The sequence below is a fragment of the Geospiza fortis genome, unplaced genomic scaffold (assembly GCF_000277835.1).
Source record: "Geospiza fortis unplaced genomic scaffold, GeoFor_1.0 scaffold12, whole genome shotgun sequence".
Lineage (NCBI taxonomy): Eukaryota > Metazoa > Chordata > Aves > Passeriformes > Thraupidae > Geospiza > Geospiza fortis.
The window spans coordinates 3,638,642-3,652,796 of record NW_005054323.1 but is presented as its reverse complement, the minus strand read 5'-3'; the positions used below and the strand labels follow the sequence as shown (position 1 = coordinate 3,652,796).

The 14,155-nt window shown below is 37.3% G+C and overlaps 1 protein-coding gene across 1 annotated transcript in view; it reads right to left on the bottom strand.

The window, feature by feature from the left end:
- MLLT3 (MLLT3 super elongation complex subunit) overlaps positions 1-14,155 on the bottom strand; it is a 119,489-nt gene that overhangs the window by 19,494 nt on the left and 85,840 nt on the right. Inside the window, exons 6-7 of the mRNA XM_005420884.2 lie at positions 11,362-11,967; positions 1,052-1,130 (exon numbers count right to left, since the gene is read on the bottom strand). Coding sequence (XP_005420941.1) covers positions 1,052-1,130; positions 11,362-11,967 — 685 coding nt within the window. The remainder of the gene's footprint in view (positions 1-1,051; positions 1,131-11,361; positions 11,968-14,155) is intronic.

Genomic DNA, 14,155 nt, shown 5'->3' with positions numbered 1-14,155 from the left:
AGCAGGAAGTGTATCTGTTTATTGTTAAGTAAATATTAACTGCCTGAAGCCAGTCATTACCACAGTTCATTTCAAGCTCTTGCCCTCTTTCACATGGAATAACACTGCCAGAAAACATCAGAAAATCAGTACCAGCCACCTACAGAAAGGCACTAGGACAGATATGCATCACATAATCATGTACAAATCTATTTAAAGTCAGCGTGTCTGAGGCACTAATGCATTGTCATAACTCTAAATCAAGTCTACCACTGAGGAATATAAATGGCTAAAACAAACAATTTTGTTTAGTCAAAGACTGCTTTTTTAATGCTCCTTATCTAAAGAATAAAACAAAAACTCATTAAGAATGTATCGGTTGTACAATCTTATAAACCAGGGAGGGAAGCCAACCAGGAACTAAGTAGTTTAATAGATCATGGAGAATGAATATCACCTTATTTACAGAAAACACGCCTTGGCAAAGCGTCCAGGAAGAAAAATGCCTTCTTTATTGAGTTTCAAGTAAACTGAAATTATTAGCCAGAAAACCAAAATGCAAACTTTAAATCTAACCATCATCCTTCCCTGCCATGTATTTGAAGTAAATACTGTGTGCTTTTAAAACTTCCCAGTAGTATGGGATGCTCAGAGCCTTTGAAAGGGTCTACATAAACATATCTGTGGGTTTCTGTTGGCTGCCCATGGGAAACCACACTTTTCCAGGGCTTCAGATGGAGCCAGGTGCCATGCCACATAACCTTGCAGAAGGACAACTCAGAAACACAAGCTCTATTGGGTTTATCCTCTGTTAAGTGACTGGCATGTATTCAGTCCTTCAAAACAACCAATATTCACACCCTTTTCTCAGATTCCCAGTTTCTTTCTCTCCTTTTATTTTGCCCTTATAGCCACATCTGAAAACAACTCTGCAGAAAAGTCTCTAAATCAAAACTGGCCAGTTCAGGCAGTGAAACAAAGAAGAAAAGAGGTCATGAGATGCCATGAGTTCTGTTTTTATTGGCCCCTTCATTTCACACACTCCTTTCAATTTCTTTTCCTTTACTGGTACCTTGTTGTCTGTTGTTTTGAGATGGTGTAAAACTGGAACTGGAACTGGAGCTGGAACTGGCAGGACTGGGCTGTTCAGACTTAAAAGAAAAAAAAAAGAAAATAAATAACATTTTAAGAGACATTCTTTTGCCTAGAAAAACTCCTATGGTTAGTTACTGCCTAAAACATTCTGTCAAGAAAAAGAAACTGTGGGGCCAAATAGTACTCAAAGACCTTAAATTCAGGTGTCGGTGAGGCAATCATTGTGGAAATTACTATTGCACTCACCATACATACACACTACTACATCATGTCTAGTTCTTTGCTAAAGTCTAACAAGAAGTTTCCAAAGACTTGTTTGAAAGATCATACAACATGAAAGCCTAAATGAGTTTATAACGGACCTAAGGCATCTCTGTCATTGCCATACTAGAGATGCAATGTTTTTCAAATTAGCAATAACACTGTGGAATTGAAAAACAAAAGACCTGAGCAGACCACACTAAATGCCAGAAAACCTCAGACAGTTTTCTTTCATCTCCCTTAGAAAATAAGTCTTAGTATAGGGATTCGACTGAAACTTTTATGCCGTGACTGAAATTCTCCTAACACTTTTCATATGTGTCAAAACTCCGCAGATTGTAAATGTGATTGAAACAGAAGGTATACTTGGTTACAAAGAGAAATTATCTAGAATTTACCAATTACAAAAGAGAACTGGATTTTTAAATAGGGCTATTAAACTCAGTGTGCATTATTTAACAAACAGTTCTACACAATTTTTTTCCTACTACTGCTTAAAATGTGTGAATTTCTCTTTTGTTTAATGAGGAAGTCTATTACTTCATAGAAAAATTCTGCGCTATTTTACTCCTCAGTACTGAAGATTCTTGCTTCCTCCTGCCAGGTTGCATGTCTCCATATACTTTCTGGCTGATTCCTAGACTCAATGATACATCCTTGCACACTCATCTATGTACATGAGACAAAGTATGAATCTGGTATGTGGGCAGAGGGGATGCTAACAGAGAAATAGCCATAGAGAAGGAACAGTGAAAATCAGATTAGAAAATAATGGTCTACTATTGAAAATTAAACCTGCTTACACTTTAAATTTTATACAACTGTGTTATCATGATGTGTTATCCAGGCTAACCAACATTTTCTGACTCTCCTTCCCTCATGATTAAGACAAAACAAAATTGTTCTCAAAAATGACAGCAGAAATATCCGGTCTGTAAAACTCAATTTTCACTACCTAAGCCTAACAGTTGCTTTTTCCCCATAAATCAATCTATTGTTGCCCTTCATAATAGAGCAGGCAGATTTACTGCCTTTTGTTGCCTTTTCTCACGATGAGAGATGCCTATTTGGGCAACAGAATACTTGAGAACAACACCATTAACATCTGCTCTCCTTAAATCAACATCAGCTCCAGTTCTCACAGACACACAGTCAAAATACAAACTCTGTACCTGTGCAACAAAACCCAACCCAAACAACAACACAACCCACTTCAGAGTACCAAGAGAGATTCTTACACACTACACAGCATCAAACTTTTTCAAAACACACTGCAGGATTACTTGACACTGCTCTGAAAATCAAGCATTTTTGAAAAAAAAAAAACCAAAACTTTTCCTTCCTGACTTTCTGCAAAACCTTACAAGATTTTTAGCTGTAAAATAATCATGATAATATGAAACAGACTGCAGTGATGAAGAACAAGTGTCCATGCAAACTTTAAAGACATCAGCAAACTAAGCTCAGTTGTCTAGCTGCAGGCTACTCTTAAGCATCTGGTTTATCCGTCAATTTCTGCTTCTTGCAGCAAAATTACTAGCTGAGAACTGGTTTCTGCAGATTTCCATTAACTGCATTTTTTCTTTATTAATTTCAACATGAACTTCACTTACCTAAAGTCCATTCCCTCAAAAAAAAAAAAGAAGAAGCAAAAAGCAAACACTAAAAGACAGTCACATTTGGCTTTCAAGTGCTAAAAAGAAAAAAAATCAAATAAGCACAGAGACTATTTAACTATTACAAGTTCACTACTTTCTTTTTTAACCAGCTTACTTGAAATGAAAAAAGGGAGAAAGGCCTAATCTCATTCTCATGATAAGGCACGAAAATACCAGTGAAGTTGCTCTGGGCCAAAATTTTCTTGCAGCATTTTAACTAATTGGGTTAATATCACAAGACCAAATGAATATAGATACATACAAATCGTGTATTTTCCTGGTAAAAATTTTGTGCTGCTTTAGCAAGATCATTTTGAGAACTCAAACCACAAAAACTTAGGAAACACACTGATCATCCAGACTTACTTTAAAAGGGTTCCTAATAACTTTTGAAACTATTTCCTTAATTTTCTTAAACATCCCAATCTGAAAACTTATTCCAAGGAATATAGATTAGCATAAAAATTAAAACTGTTAAGTGTTGGAAATGAAACCATTTTGGACTGAGAAATCTGGGTGAGAACACACCCAGAGGAAACAGTTGTTTTTAACCTAAGAAAGAATGTTATTAAAAGAAAAGATTTGCCTTTTCAGAAGGAACTAAAAAGATGGCTTCCATATATGAATATGGACTGGTGCCAACAGCACCCATGCTTCAAGTTAACAGCGGGTGTCTTTTATCACTTAAGCAATACTTTTTGACACTTTTACAGATTGTTAACCCATGGACTAAGGTATTTATGGCTTTACACACTTAGGCTTTCTGTTCTTATTCACTGGTTCCTAATCACAAAATATTTCTTTTTTAATAGGTCTGAAATTAGCTAAAGCCTATCTTTCAACAATAGAAGTTTAAGATAATATCAGAGAAGAGCTTCTCTCATATGACCTTTTCCTGTTTTACCAGTTTTCTCTTTCTACAGACAAGCTAATGAGAGTTTGGGCCTGAACTGTTCATTAGTGCAATGACCCCATATGATTTATTGCATTCTTAGACAGTCTACTTTGTTTTAGGGCTCTCACAGTGATGCACAGTAGACAGTGACTTCTTTATTAGGCCTGATTGAGGGATTCTGTGCTTTGAAACTGTTCAGCAAAAAAGGCAATTTTCTTTGGCCCAAGTTTTCCGTGAAAAGGTACCTTTTTTTACCAGTGATTTTTCTAAATCACCTGGCTTCTGCCATTTTCAAATTCTTGTCTGTTTTTACAAGTAGCTCACTCTTGAGCTGCAAACAACTTTCAGCCAAACCCACCTGTTTATAGCAAAGGATATAATGGTGCTGTTTCTGTAATATTTTATGGTTGTCCCAGTTTGTACAACTTCTTGGGGCTGTCTGGTCCAGGGCCAGTAGCTGGACTTAGATGATCCTTGTGGGTCCCTTCCAACTCAGGATATGATTCTGTGACTCTAAAAATAACCCTCACCATTTCAAGCTATTTATTAATTCTTACATTAAGAAATAAAAGATATCTGCCTGTGGATGACAATGTTTTTTCTAGCCTTTCCCTGAACCACTCTTGAAGGAAGCTTACAAATTGTTTCTTGAAGTAAACATGAAGTGGTGTAGCAATATCTCATTTCATATCAGTCAGTCTACATATTTCTTATTTTTTATGCATGATAGTGTAGAAATGTATGTTTCCCAGTGCTATACATACTGAGAAGTCTGTACACTTGAAACTACTTATACAGCTGAGCATTGCTTCCACTTTGTGCAAATTTGGAATTCCAGGGAGGAGGAACATGCTCCTGCAGGACAAGCCATTTTCTCTTACAGGACTCCTGTACTTACAACATCTACCACCACTTAAGTGACCTGTCAGTGACCTCAGCTTTCAGTAGAATAATTCAACCTATCTGCAGCTCGCACAGGAGGTTCTCACTGAACACAGCAAACAGCTTTTCACTGCAAGGGTAACCAATCATACGCACAGGCTGCCCAGGGTGATTTTGTCATCTCCCTCCCTCCCCAACAGATATTGAAAAGCTGTCTAGACAGGATCCTGACCACCCAGCCCAAAGTGGCCCTGGCTGAGCAGGGCAGGAAGACCAGATGACACTCAGAGGTACTCTCTAACCTCAAGGAGTCTGTGATTCTTTGAATTTGAAACACATCCTTAATTTAAACAGTAGCATCAAGAAAAGGCCTTAATCAAATCTTTGCAACTGTTTCCTCTGAACAACTACACCGAATCAAGTGGGATTTGCATTCCCTTACAGAGTGTCTTACTGAAACATGTTATTTAATTTTGAAAGAAAATCCTTTTCTTTCTGCATTTATTAATAGATTTTATTTTACCTTTATAAATCAGAAGTAAATTTGAGACAATGCTAGCATAAAAACTCACAAATAGTTGAGATTTAGAGAAGATTCATGAACAGGAGACTGAGCAAAAAATGTGGATAAAAATTCTTTTGCAGAACATTGTACAATAAAATTGAAAGATGAAGCAGTAGTGATGATTGTTCTGTAACCTGTAGAGTATTTTTCCTGAAAATACCTTAATGGAAAAGAGTGGCAGACAGATAGTAAAGCAAGCAAAAAGTACAGGAGGGAAGATCAAGGTTTGCCTTGTAGAGCAGCTGAATACTACAGTTTCCATGGATTTCAGGACGTCAAGATAATGAGTAAACTAAGGATGAAATAAATTAAAATTGTGTATGGTCACATGAGTATGAACATGGTGCTTAAACACAAGAGGCAAACTGATGGAAGCTCTCATCAGATTATCCTTCTTGGTAAGGCTTAAGACTGTCCTGAATATGTAGGTAATGCTGGCAAAGACAGGCTTATAGAAAAGCCTTTCAAAACTGGCACTAAACACTGTGTTATTTAGACCACCAAAAATTTGTGAAAAGACATCGATATCTGTGAAGAATTGATAAAGTATGAGCAGCACAACATGGGAAATTTAACAGGTCTGTATTCCATACAAAGCCTGAACTACATGGGAAAAAAATGAGGCCAAACAATATAATATATACTTGTTTGGAAAACAGTGCTCATTTTATAAGCCCAGTGGCATGAAAGCCCTCTCATGAGAGGATAGCAACTGTCCCTCTGCACTCTTTTAACTGTGAAAAGGTCAAATGAAGCTGACAAGCAATACCCAGATACTGATTTTCTGAGAGTTTGACCTAAGATTTTAAACTTTCCTTTGAGAATTTCCACATATTCTATACACAGAGCTGTCCTATGCCAATAAAGCAAATGTGTTTTGGAAAAAAACTTCAATTTTAGTACTAAATACAAACCACAAAATTCAGTCTTGGTATTAAAGCTAAGGTGAGAGCTTCATTCAACTACTCTACATCTTCTTCTCTAATGGGATTAGTAATGATAGAAGATGGGTGGTAGTTGTTCTGGCCAGCTCCTTCAGCAGCTGTGTTGGAAGCTAAGACTTCCCAACTCCCTTCTCTCACGCTGTTTCATCTGCAGTGCCCTATGCTATGTGTCACCACTGAGAAGAACAGATGTTAATGCATCCACAGTTCACTGTTTGGGAAATCAAACAGTCTGCTGTCACTTTTGGGGCATCAGGAAGGTGGATCACCTAAATTCTCCCAGATCTGAGGGTTCTAATGTTAGGAATTCACACACTCCTATTAACAATAGAACAACTGGAGAACCATCTACATGTAAAACTGCTTTTATGGGTATAATTATGTACTATGGTGCATTTCTCCACATTCAAAATTTGGTTTTCTCAGCAGGTACTCAGAGATTCTGCAAATTCACCTCAGTTCCCCTCTATTCTTATGTAGCTCAAACCTGTAGAACACTCCCAGCATGACCCCACACTAAAACTTTACTATGTGGAAAGCTTGTTGAGGTCATACAAATCAAGCAAGTACGTCCCTAAATGCAGGGAAAACAACAACTTTTTTTTTTTTTTCTTAAATTCTGCTGCACAGGCTCTTGAACTCATGTCCCAGAAAACAAAATGGTTCAAAATTTAACTATAAACTCCAGAGAGATCAAGCGCAGATCTCTGTTGCCCCTGTCAGTTTCACAGCAAGCCTCATTGTACTTACTCCCCTCAAACTTAACTTCCGGAATTTAAATTATCTGAAAAACTCAACTTTCATTTATTGTACATTCCAGCTTCAGTGAAAAACTGTAGAGAGAAAAATACAAAAATATATGCCATATCCTAAAAATTTTTCGAGTCTCTAAAATAAAACAAAATTCCTCAAATGATTTTTCAAAATGCCATAATTTTAGCCAGTCTTGTGATACTATAAACTTAACAATGATCTTTAGATATGTTTGGCAGCAACATGCTCTACACATATTTTTCTCTATAGATCTGAAACATCCAATAAAATGGTTCCTAAGCACTCGCTCTATGATAATACCATGTGTTTGTCTAGTAGTTTTCACAAAAGATCATGCGCATTATATACACACAGACCATACAACTTATGGGGCAGATAAAGATTTCTGTTTTCAAGGGAGGATGAAAGCCTGAAAGCTTAGAGGTTTTCAATAGAGAATGTTAAGTTTAGTACCAATAGACCTGGATGTTTTACTCAAAGTTTTTATTGGGTTTTTTGAGTTTGGTTTTGGTAGGAAAAAGCATAAAGCAATTAATTTTGCAACATCTTTTTCTAACAAAAATGTAAGCTGTACTGAGGTACTGACTAAGCCAACACAGTACTACTGAATAATGACTCAGAGAGTTAACACAAATTCACACTAACACACTTAAGCTATGTAGCAATTTTTCTACTAGTGATATGGTGATCTTGAACCACCTTCAATGAACACGCAAAATATTATTAAAATTGGTTTCAGGCATGACACTGCCCTTTAACAGCAATGGTTCTCTGGCAGAAGAGGAGTGAATAATGTTGTCAAGAGGGAAAGGCAGCTGCCACACAGAGGGCATGAAAGAAAACTGCTTGATTACATCTGCTTTCATTTATTTCCTCTACCAGGCTCACGAACACACTTCAGTATTAGGAGACCAGAAACACACAGGCACCATCATTCTTGAGTCTGGGGCAGGCAAATGATGTCCATCAGGAGCATCCCTTGCCCATTCCAAGAGGGTCCCCCAGCATTCCTCTGCAGTGTCAAACATGAAGCACAGCCCCAGAGCTCCACAGCACAGGGAGGCAAACAGCAGTCCCTCCCTCATCAGCAGACAATGCACAGGCATGAGATAGGGTACACACTCACTGCAGCAGTGAGCTCAAACTGTCTCTACCCTGTGTTAGTAGAAGTTAAAGACTTAATTTTTTCCCAGGTGATGATTGAGTCTTTTAAATATAAAAATTAAATTGTGTACTTACACTGTGTCCTGAAGAGTTCATGTCTGTCATCACCAAAGTACAAGCCTCTGAATGGGAAGTATTATCAAAATAATCTAATGAAGTTCATGGGGAGTTTGGCAGCAAACTTTCAAAAATACATGAGTATACCATGACATTTTGCCCCCCTCTTCCCCCAGCAAAAGAAGTGTAAACATATTGGTTCCACATAAAAACTAAAAGGGCATAAAAGCCTTGAATAGACCTAACTATTAGAGATAAAATGCCAGCTGAAAATCATCAGGTGTTAGATTTTGTTTTAAATACATGCAGCCATTCTTCTGGATCACAACAAAATTTGTAGAAGTAGATAGATAAAGCAACTTCAAAGCAATGAAATCCTTATCAAGAAGATCTCACTTTATTATGATTAAAATAAAATATCTTGTCTTTGCAATATTCTAACAATTTTCTTTCAGGTACTGATTTGTAAAGTAATTTGTTATACCTAACCTAAATTTGCTGGATTCGGTATAGTGGTTTTGCTTTCTTGAAGACACTTAGGAATAAATCTGGATATTACCAAATATACTCCTTTTGTTCATCAGGGCTACAATAGCTACTACTGTAACTGTACCAGAGTAAGAAATAACAATTGACTTAATTTTACAGCATATTATTATGCCAGGATATGACACTAAAGAATCATCTTCCCAGATTCAGGCAATTATGTTTGTCAGTATCGTGAAGCCTTGACAGTTCTGAAAAATAGTATAGAAAAAGCACTGGCATATTTTTACTTCCATTACTCTCTATGTAACATTGCAAGTTTTTTACTTTTTTCTTTTCCTTAACATGATTATGTTTATTGGATACACCCTTTATGGATCTAGCTGTGAAACTTCCTAAAACACTTAGAAGCTTACCCAATACATACAAAAAAGTCCAAACTATTTCTTCCAACATACAAAATTACCTGTATTACACTGCTTGGTCACCTTTCACTAGGTTTCCCAGTTAAAAGTGGTAAAATGCAGAAGAACATCTCCTTGTAAAATTCCGCAGACATTCACTAACCAGACTGCCCACCTGTTTCTAACACAGCACTTGCCAGTTGTGTGACTCAAGTACCTTAGGGGATTGTTTAGTGTTTCATAGATAGTTTTTATTTAGGTGAGTATACTACTGACTTCCTAAATAGTATCCCACCACTGACTGGAGCCATACTCAGCCTGATTTATTAAGGATCACAGTCCAAAAGGGGCAGACATCCTTTTCACCCATTCAGACAGGGACCGCACTGTGCCCCCACCCATCGAAGACTTATGTGTTCCATGATTCACTATGTCAACATTAAAATAGACAAGAGTTCAAAACAGCAGGATTTACTTCTCTTGGAGAGGACTTCAGCAATTTGCTCTCTCAGTAACAGTGGCTTACAGACTTAGACAACACTGAATCTGCTTTTCAGCTTTAGTACAGAATTAAGGAACTCCTTAGGTCCTACACGCCAACTGCAGATGGACGATGGACTTGTGTTAGTGGACTTGTGTCAGCCTATTAAAAATACAGAGGTGTTCCCATTATACCATTGCTAGTGGGCAAGAGATTGCAAGACAAAGAGAGAAATACCTATCAGCAACTAAAAAGGATTAGTTTTAACTACCATCCATATATCCTTCACAAAGAAGTTATTTTCAAGTTGCCACACATCACACACCTCTGCAGAACCATTTGTAGAATTCCACTTACATTTAATTTGCTTGTCTGAATTCTTCTGGCTTTAAAAAAAATTGAGAACTGCTGCAGCCAGTAAAAGCATATGTGCTCCTCTATGGCATTCAAAAACCTATTTCAATTAGCCTTCTCTACTGAGGGTATATAGTATGTCTTAAGGCTAGTGAGAAATTAAAATATAATATTCAGCTTTTTGAAAACAAGAAAAAATATTTCACACAACTATGTACGTTTTCAAGTTTGAAGACAAACTGGTTAACTTTCAAGCCATAACAAGAGTGCCACTCTAACCACAGAGTATCCCCTGTGTCATGCTGTAAAGCAGGGCCTGTTCTATTGTATACCTTCTAAATTTAACAGCCTTTGCATGCCCTAAGGGACCAGTCATTAAAAGGTCACCTCAGAAGTAAATTACTTTCTCCCCCACAGGAAGTTTCTACAAAGTAAAAACCTAATGCTGACACCTCCCCACAGAAAGGCATTTATTGTCTGTTCCAGAGAGGGCAAGTAGGTTTATGAATCTGATAGCAATACTAGAGACACAAATCAGAAAATGGAAAAACAACAGAATTGAACAGAAAAAGCTGGGAAGAATTCTCTACCATGCACACATGGCTAGGTCACCTCTAGCCATAAGAACAAATAATGGCACCAAACAACGTTTCTCCTACCATACCTTTCCTTCTCTACATGTCTCTATAAAAGACGCTTCTGAAAACCAAAGTTTGCTAGGAGAATGATTAAAATCTTAATTTTAATAATAAAATTAAAGAGCAAATCATACTTGAAACAGATGAGAAGGCACAGTAGATAAATACTTTCAAGAGAGCAAATTTCCATTAAAACATCTTTCTTATTGGTAAGCCTACTACTTGGCAATAGATTCCCCTCATCAGAGTGTGATTCTAGGAACTTCTCCTCCACAAAATTCCGTCAATTCATTGACAGAACTGCCTTTTTAGCAAAAAAATAAGTAACTCTCTGCAAGCCTTTCCTGGATTTACTGAACTCTCTAATACCTGAAAACAAAGATTTAGAGTGTGAAATACAAGCATTTAAATCCATTTCCTTTTCTCTCAAAAGAAACTTGAATTTCTAATGAACATCAAAATAGCAATACTGTTTATCAATATCTCCCATAGGTTCACTGTCATAATGTTGACAATTAGTAACTGAATAGACTTGAATAGGCAACACAATTCAACTAGAACAAGCATAAGCTTGAACATGGTCATCATCATCCTCCAGTTTGGACAATCTGCCAATAGATAGCAAGAAGAGAGGGGAGAACACAAATTCAGTGCAGTCCCACAGACTACAAATACTCAAGACAGCACTGAGTAAAGTACTAAGCAAAACCAAGCAAGCACTTACATCAGATTTGGAGGACACATTTTCCTCCAGGTCAGAATCACTGGGATCTACAATATCATCAAAGGGTGGCAGAGTAGGCGTCTTCCTTTCCAGTGCATCAGTTTCAATTTTGACTCTCCCCACCTTGAGCTGAGATTTATCTTTTGTCTGTTTTTTGTCAGCTGAACAAGTAAGAATCAGTGGTGGGGCACTAGGAAAACTTTTAAATAATGAATCCGAGCTGGGTTTTTTCCTTTTTCTTGCAGAAGATTCATCAGTGTCCAGCACAGAGGGCCTTTTTGTGAGAGTCTTCTTTTCTTGCTGCTGCCCACACGTTATGGTAAGGATAGGAGTGTTTTCAGATTTTGGTTCCTTGGACATGGGTTTGGGTTCCTTGAATGCCATCTTAGGAACCATTTTTTCATCTCTTAGTGGTTTGTTTTCTTTGGGTTTCTTAGAGGATTCTTTGGAAGATTTGTTATGTTCCCTGGAAGGTTCTTTAAAGGCACTTTTTTGTTCTTTTGAGTCTTTAGAATTTTTTTCTTTGTGCTCCTTTGTTAACTTCTGGGTCTTTGAAAAACTGTTACTGCTGCTGCTGCTATTTATGTTCAGAATCCTTGCTGGGTCCTGCAAAGAAGAGATGTAAAATTTTACTTTAAAAAAAAAAAAGAACCCTTAAATCCTCAAAAGGCAGACACAATATGGACAAAGGATTCATATTAAGAACTTGGAACTGCAGGTGAGTAACCAGGAGTAGAAATAACCATATAAGAACAGATAGCCCAACATTTGGTCAAAACATCTGTTACAAACTGGTGGAACATAAACAGTTATCACTGCTCATCAAAAAGTTACAACAAAAGCTATTTTTTACCCTAGGCATTATACATTGTAAGGTTAACATAAAAACAGTTTAGAAAATCTTTATCATCACCATTACCTAGAGAGAATTAAAATCACAAAAATTAAGATATGAACCATATGATGTCAACAGAATTACAGGATCAGAGGAAAACATGACGACATTTCAGGCAAAGTTTGACTTCTCTGGTGTGATCTTCCGAGTTTTGCCAGATCTTTTTCTTCATAAACAATAGCAGTCCTGGGTCCAGCCTGGCTATGGAAGAATTGATTGGACAGACAACAGTCATTGCCTTTTTATGCAAAACCTCCTAAAGCTGAAAAAGTTTCCTTCTTTGAATATACTGGCATCTCTGCTGAGTCTTTAATTACTTTTTTTTTTTGATTGAACCACTGTGAGAAGTGGTTCTCAGAAGGTAGTGACTTAGACATCCTACAGGAGAGGCAAAACCAGAAACAGCAGATCAGTATCTGCTGAGTATTCCTCACTCAGTTGAATCTGAAAAGTTGAAGTGGCAAGGCAAGAGGTCACCTGCAGTGACATAACACTAAACACATGTCATAGATATACAAGACAGGGTCCATTTTTATACTTCAAATCTGCAAAGTGATGTTTCAATTTACAGGAACCCATGGTCAAGTAATTTACACTGCTCACTTTTTCTTCCAGGCTGGTTATAAGCATTTCTATCTGTATGTTGCAACACTTTATTATGTATTACATACACCCACTGATTTCCTTTACCTATAAGAGACATGTATGTAAATGTGGGGCATCTGGCTGTCTAAAACTGCCACAGATTTACAGATCTGTAGAGAGGAAAACATATTTAGTTTTACTTAACCACCTTTTTACCCACAACATAGACAGAAGTGGACAACACTTCTGCAGACAACACTGCATAAGTGCAGTGAAAGTAAAGGACCAAAGCAGGACATAGCCAGCCTCATCCCCCACAGGGACTCAGTCATTTTAAAAAATGCACACAGTACAACTGCTCTGGAAAAAAAAAAAACTATCCAAGAAAACAAAGCAGAATTTACATGTTAATGGAAGTCATGTCAATTAGAAGAGATAGGAAGACTGAGACTACATCCACTGATGTGCTTCCAGTTCATAGATAAATACTTATGTCTAATTAGGATGTGTTAAGTCAGAGTTTATACTCTAGGACCTGAAAGGTCTACACAAAACATGTGCAGAAACTGCAGTATCATCCTTCTCCTCTGTAACAATAGGTGGAAATAATTAGCTAAAAATAATTTCTTAGAAATGTTCTTCCCTTCTAATTATCTTATTTAGTGAAACAGTCACAGTGCTGCATAAATTATTCAATTACATGCTTTTATAAGATGCTTCTTGCATCTGTACTGCAAATATATTTTTGTGTCATATTTGACAAACTAACTATATATAACACATATATCAACGTTAATATTGGCTGGAAGCCTCAACAATGAACAATACTAAAATTACATCTTGTCATGGTTTGACACTGGCACAATGCCAGTGCCCCATGAAAATATACTTCCCTGGTGTTTGCTGTGAGATGTGACCAGGAAATAAGCAAAGCAGGCCTCTACCTTAGAAAAAAGTTTATTAACTAAACTACAAAAGGAAAAAAAAACCACACACACACACACACACCCCTGGAAAATGAAAACTCCACGAAAAGCATTTCCTCCTCCCCCCACCACATTTCCAATACATCTTCTAAGTTTCAAGTCTCCACCCATCACCCTGTAAATACTCAATTCCAGTCCATCAAGAGGAGAGGAGTCCTTCTTGGGGCCATGGTGACCTCTTCCTTGCATGCCCAGCGCTCTCACCACTGGACAAGGAACAGAGCTGCTTCAAGGGTTATCCTTTTAAGGGTGCTTTGACCAGTTCCAAAAAAAAGCACAGTTTCTCTCATCTCGGGACCTCTTGTCCCCCCCATACTTGTCTACCCCC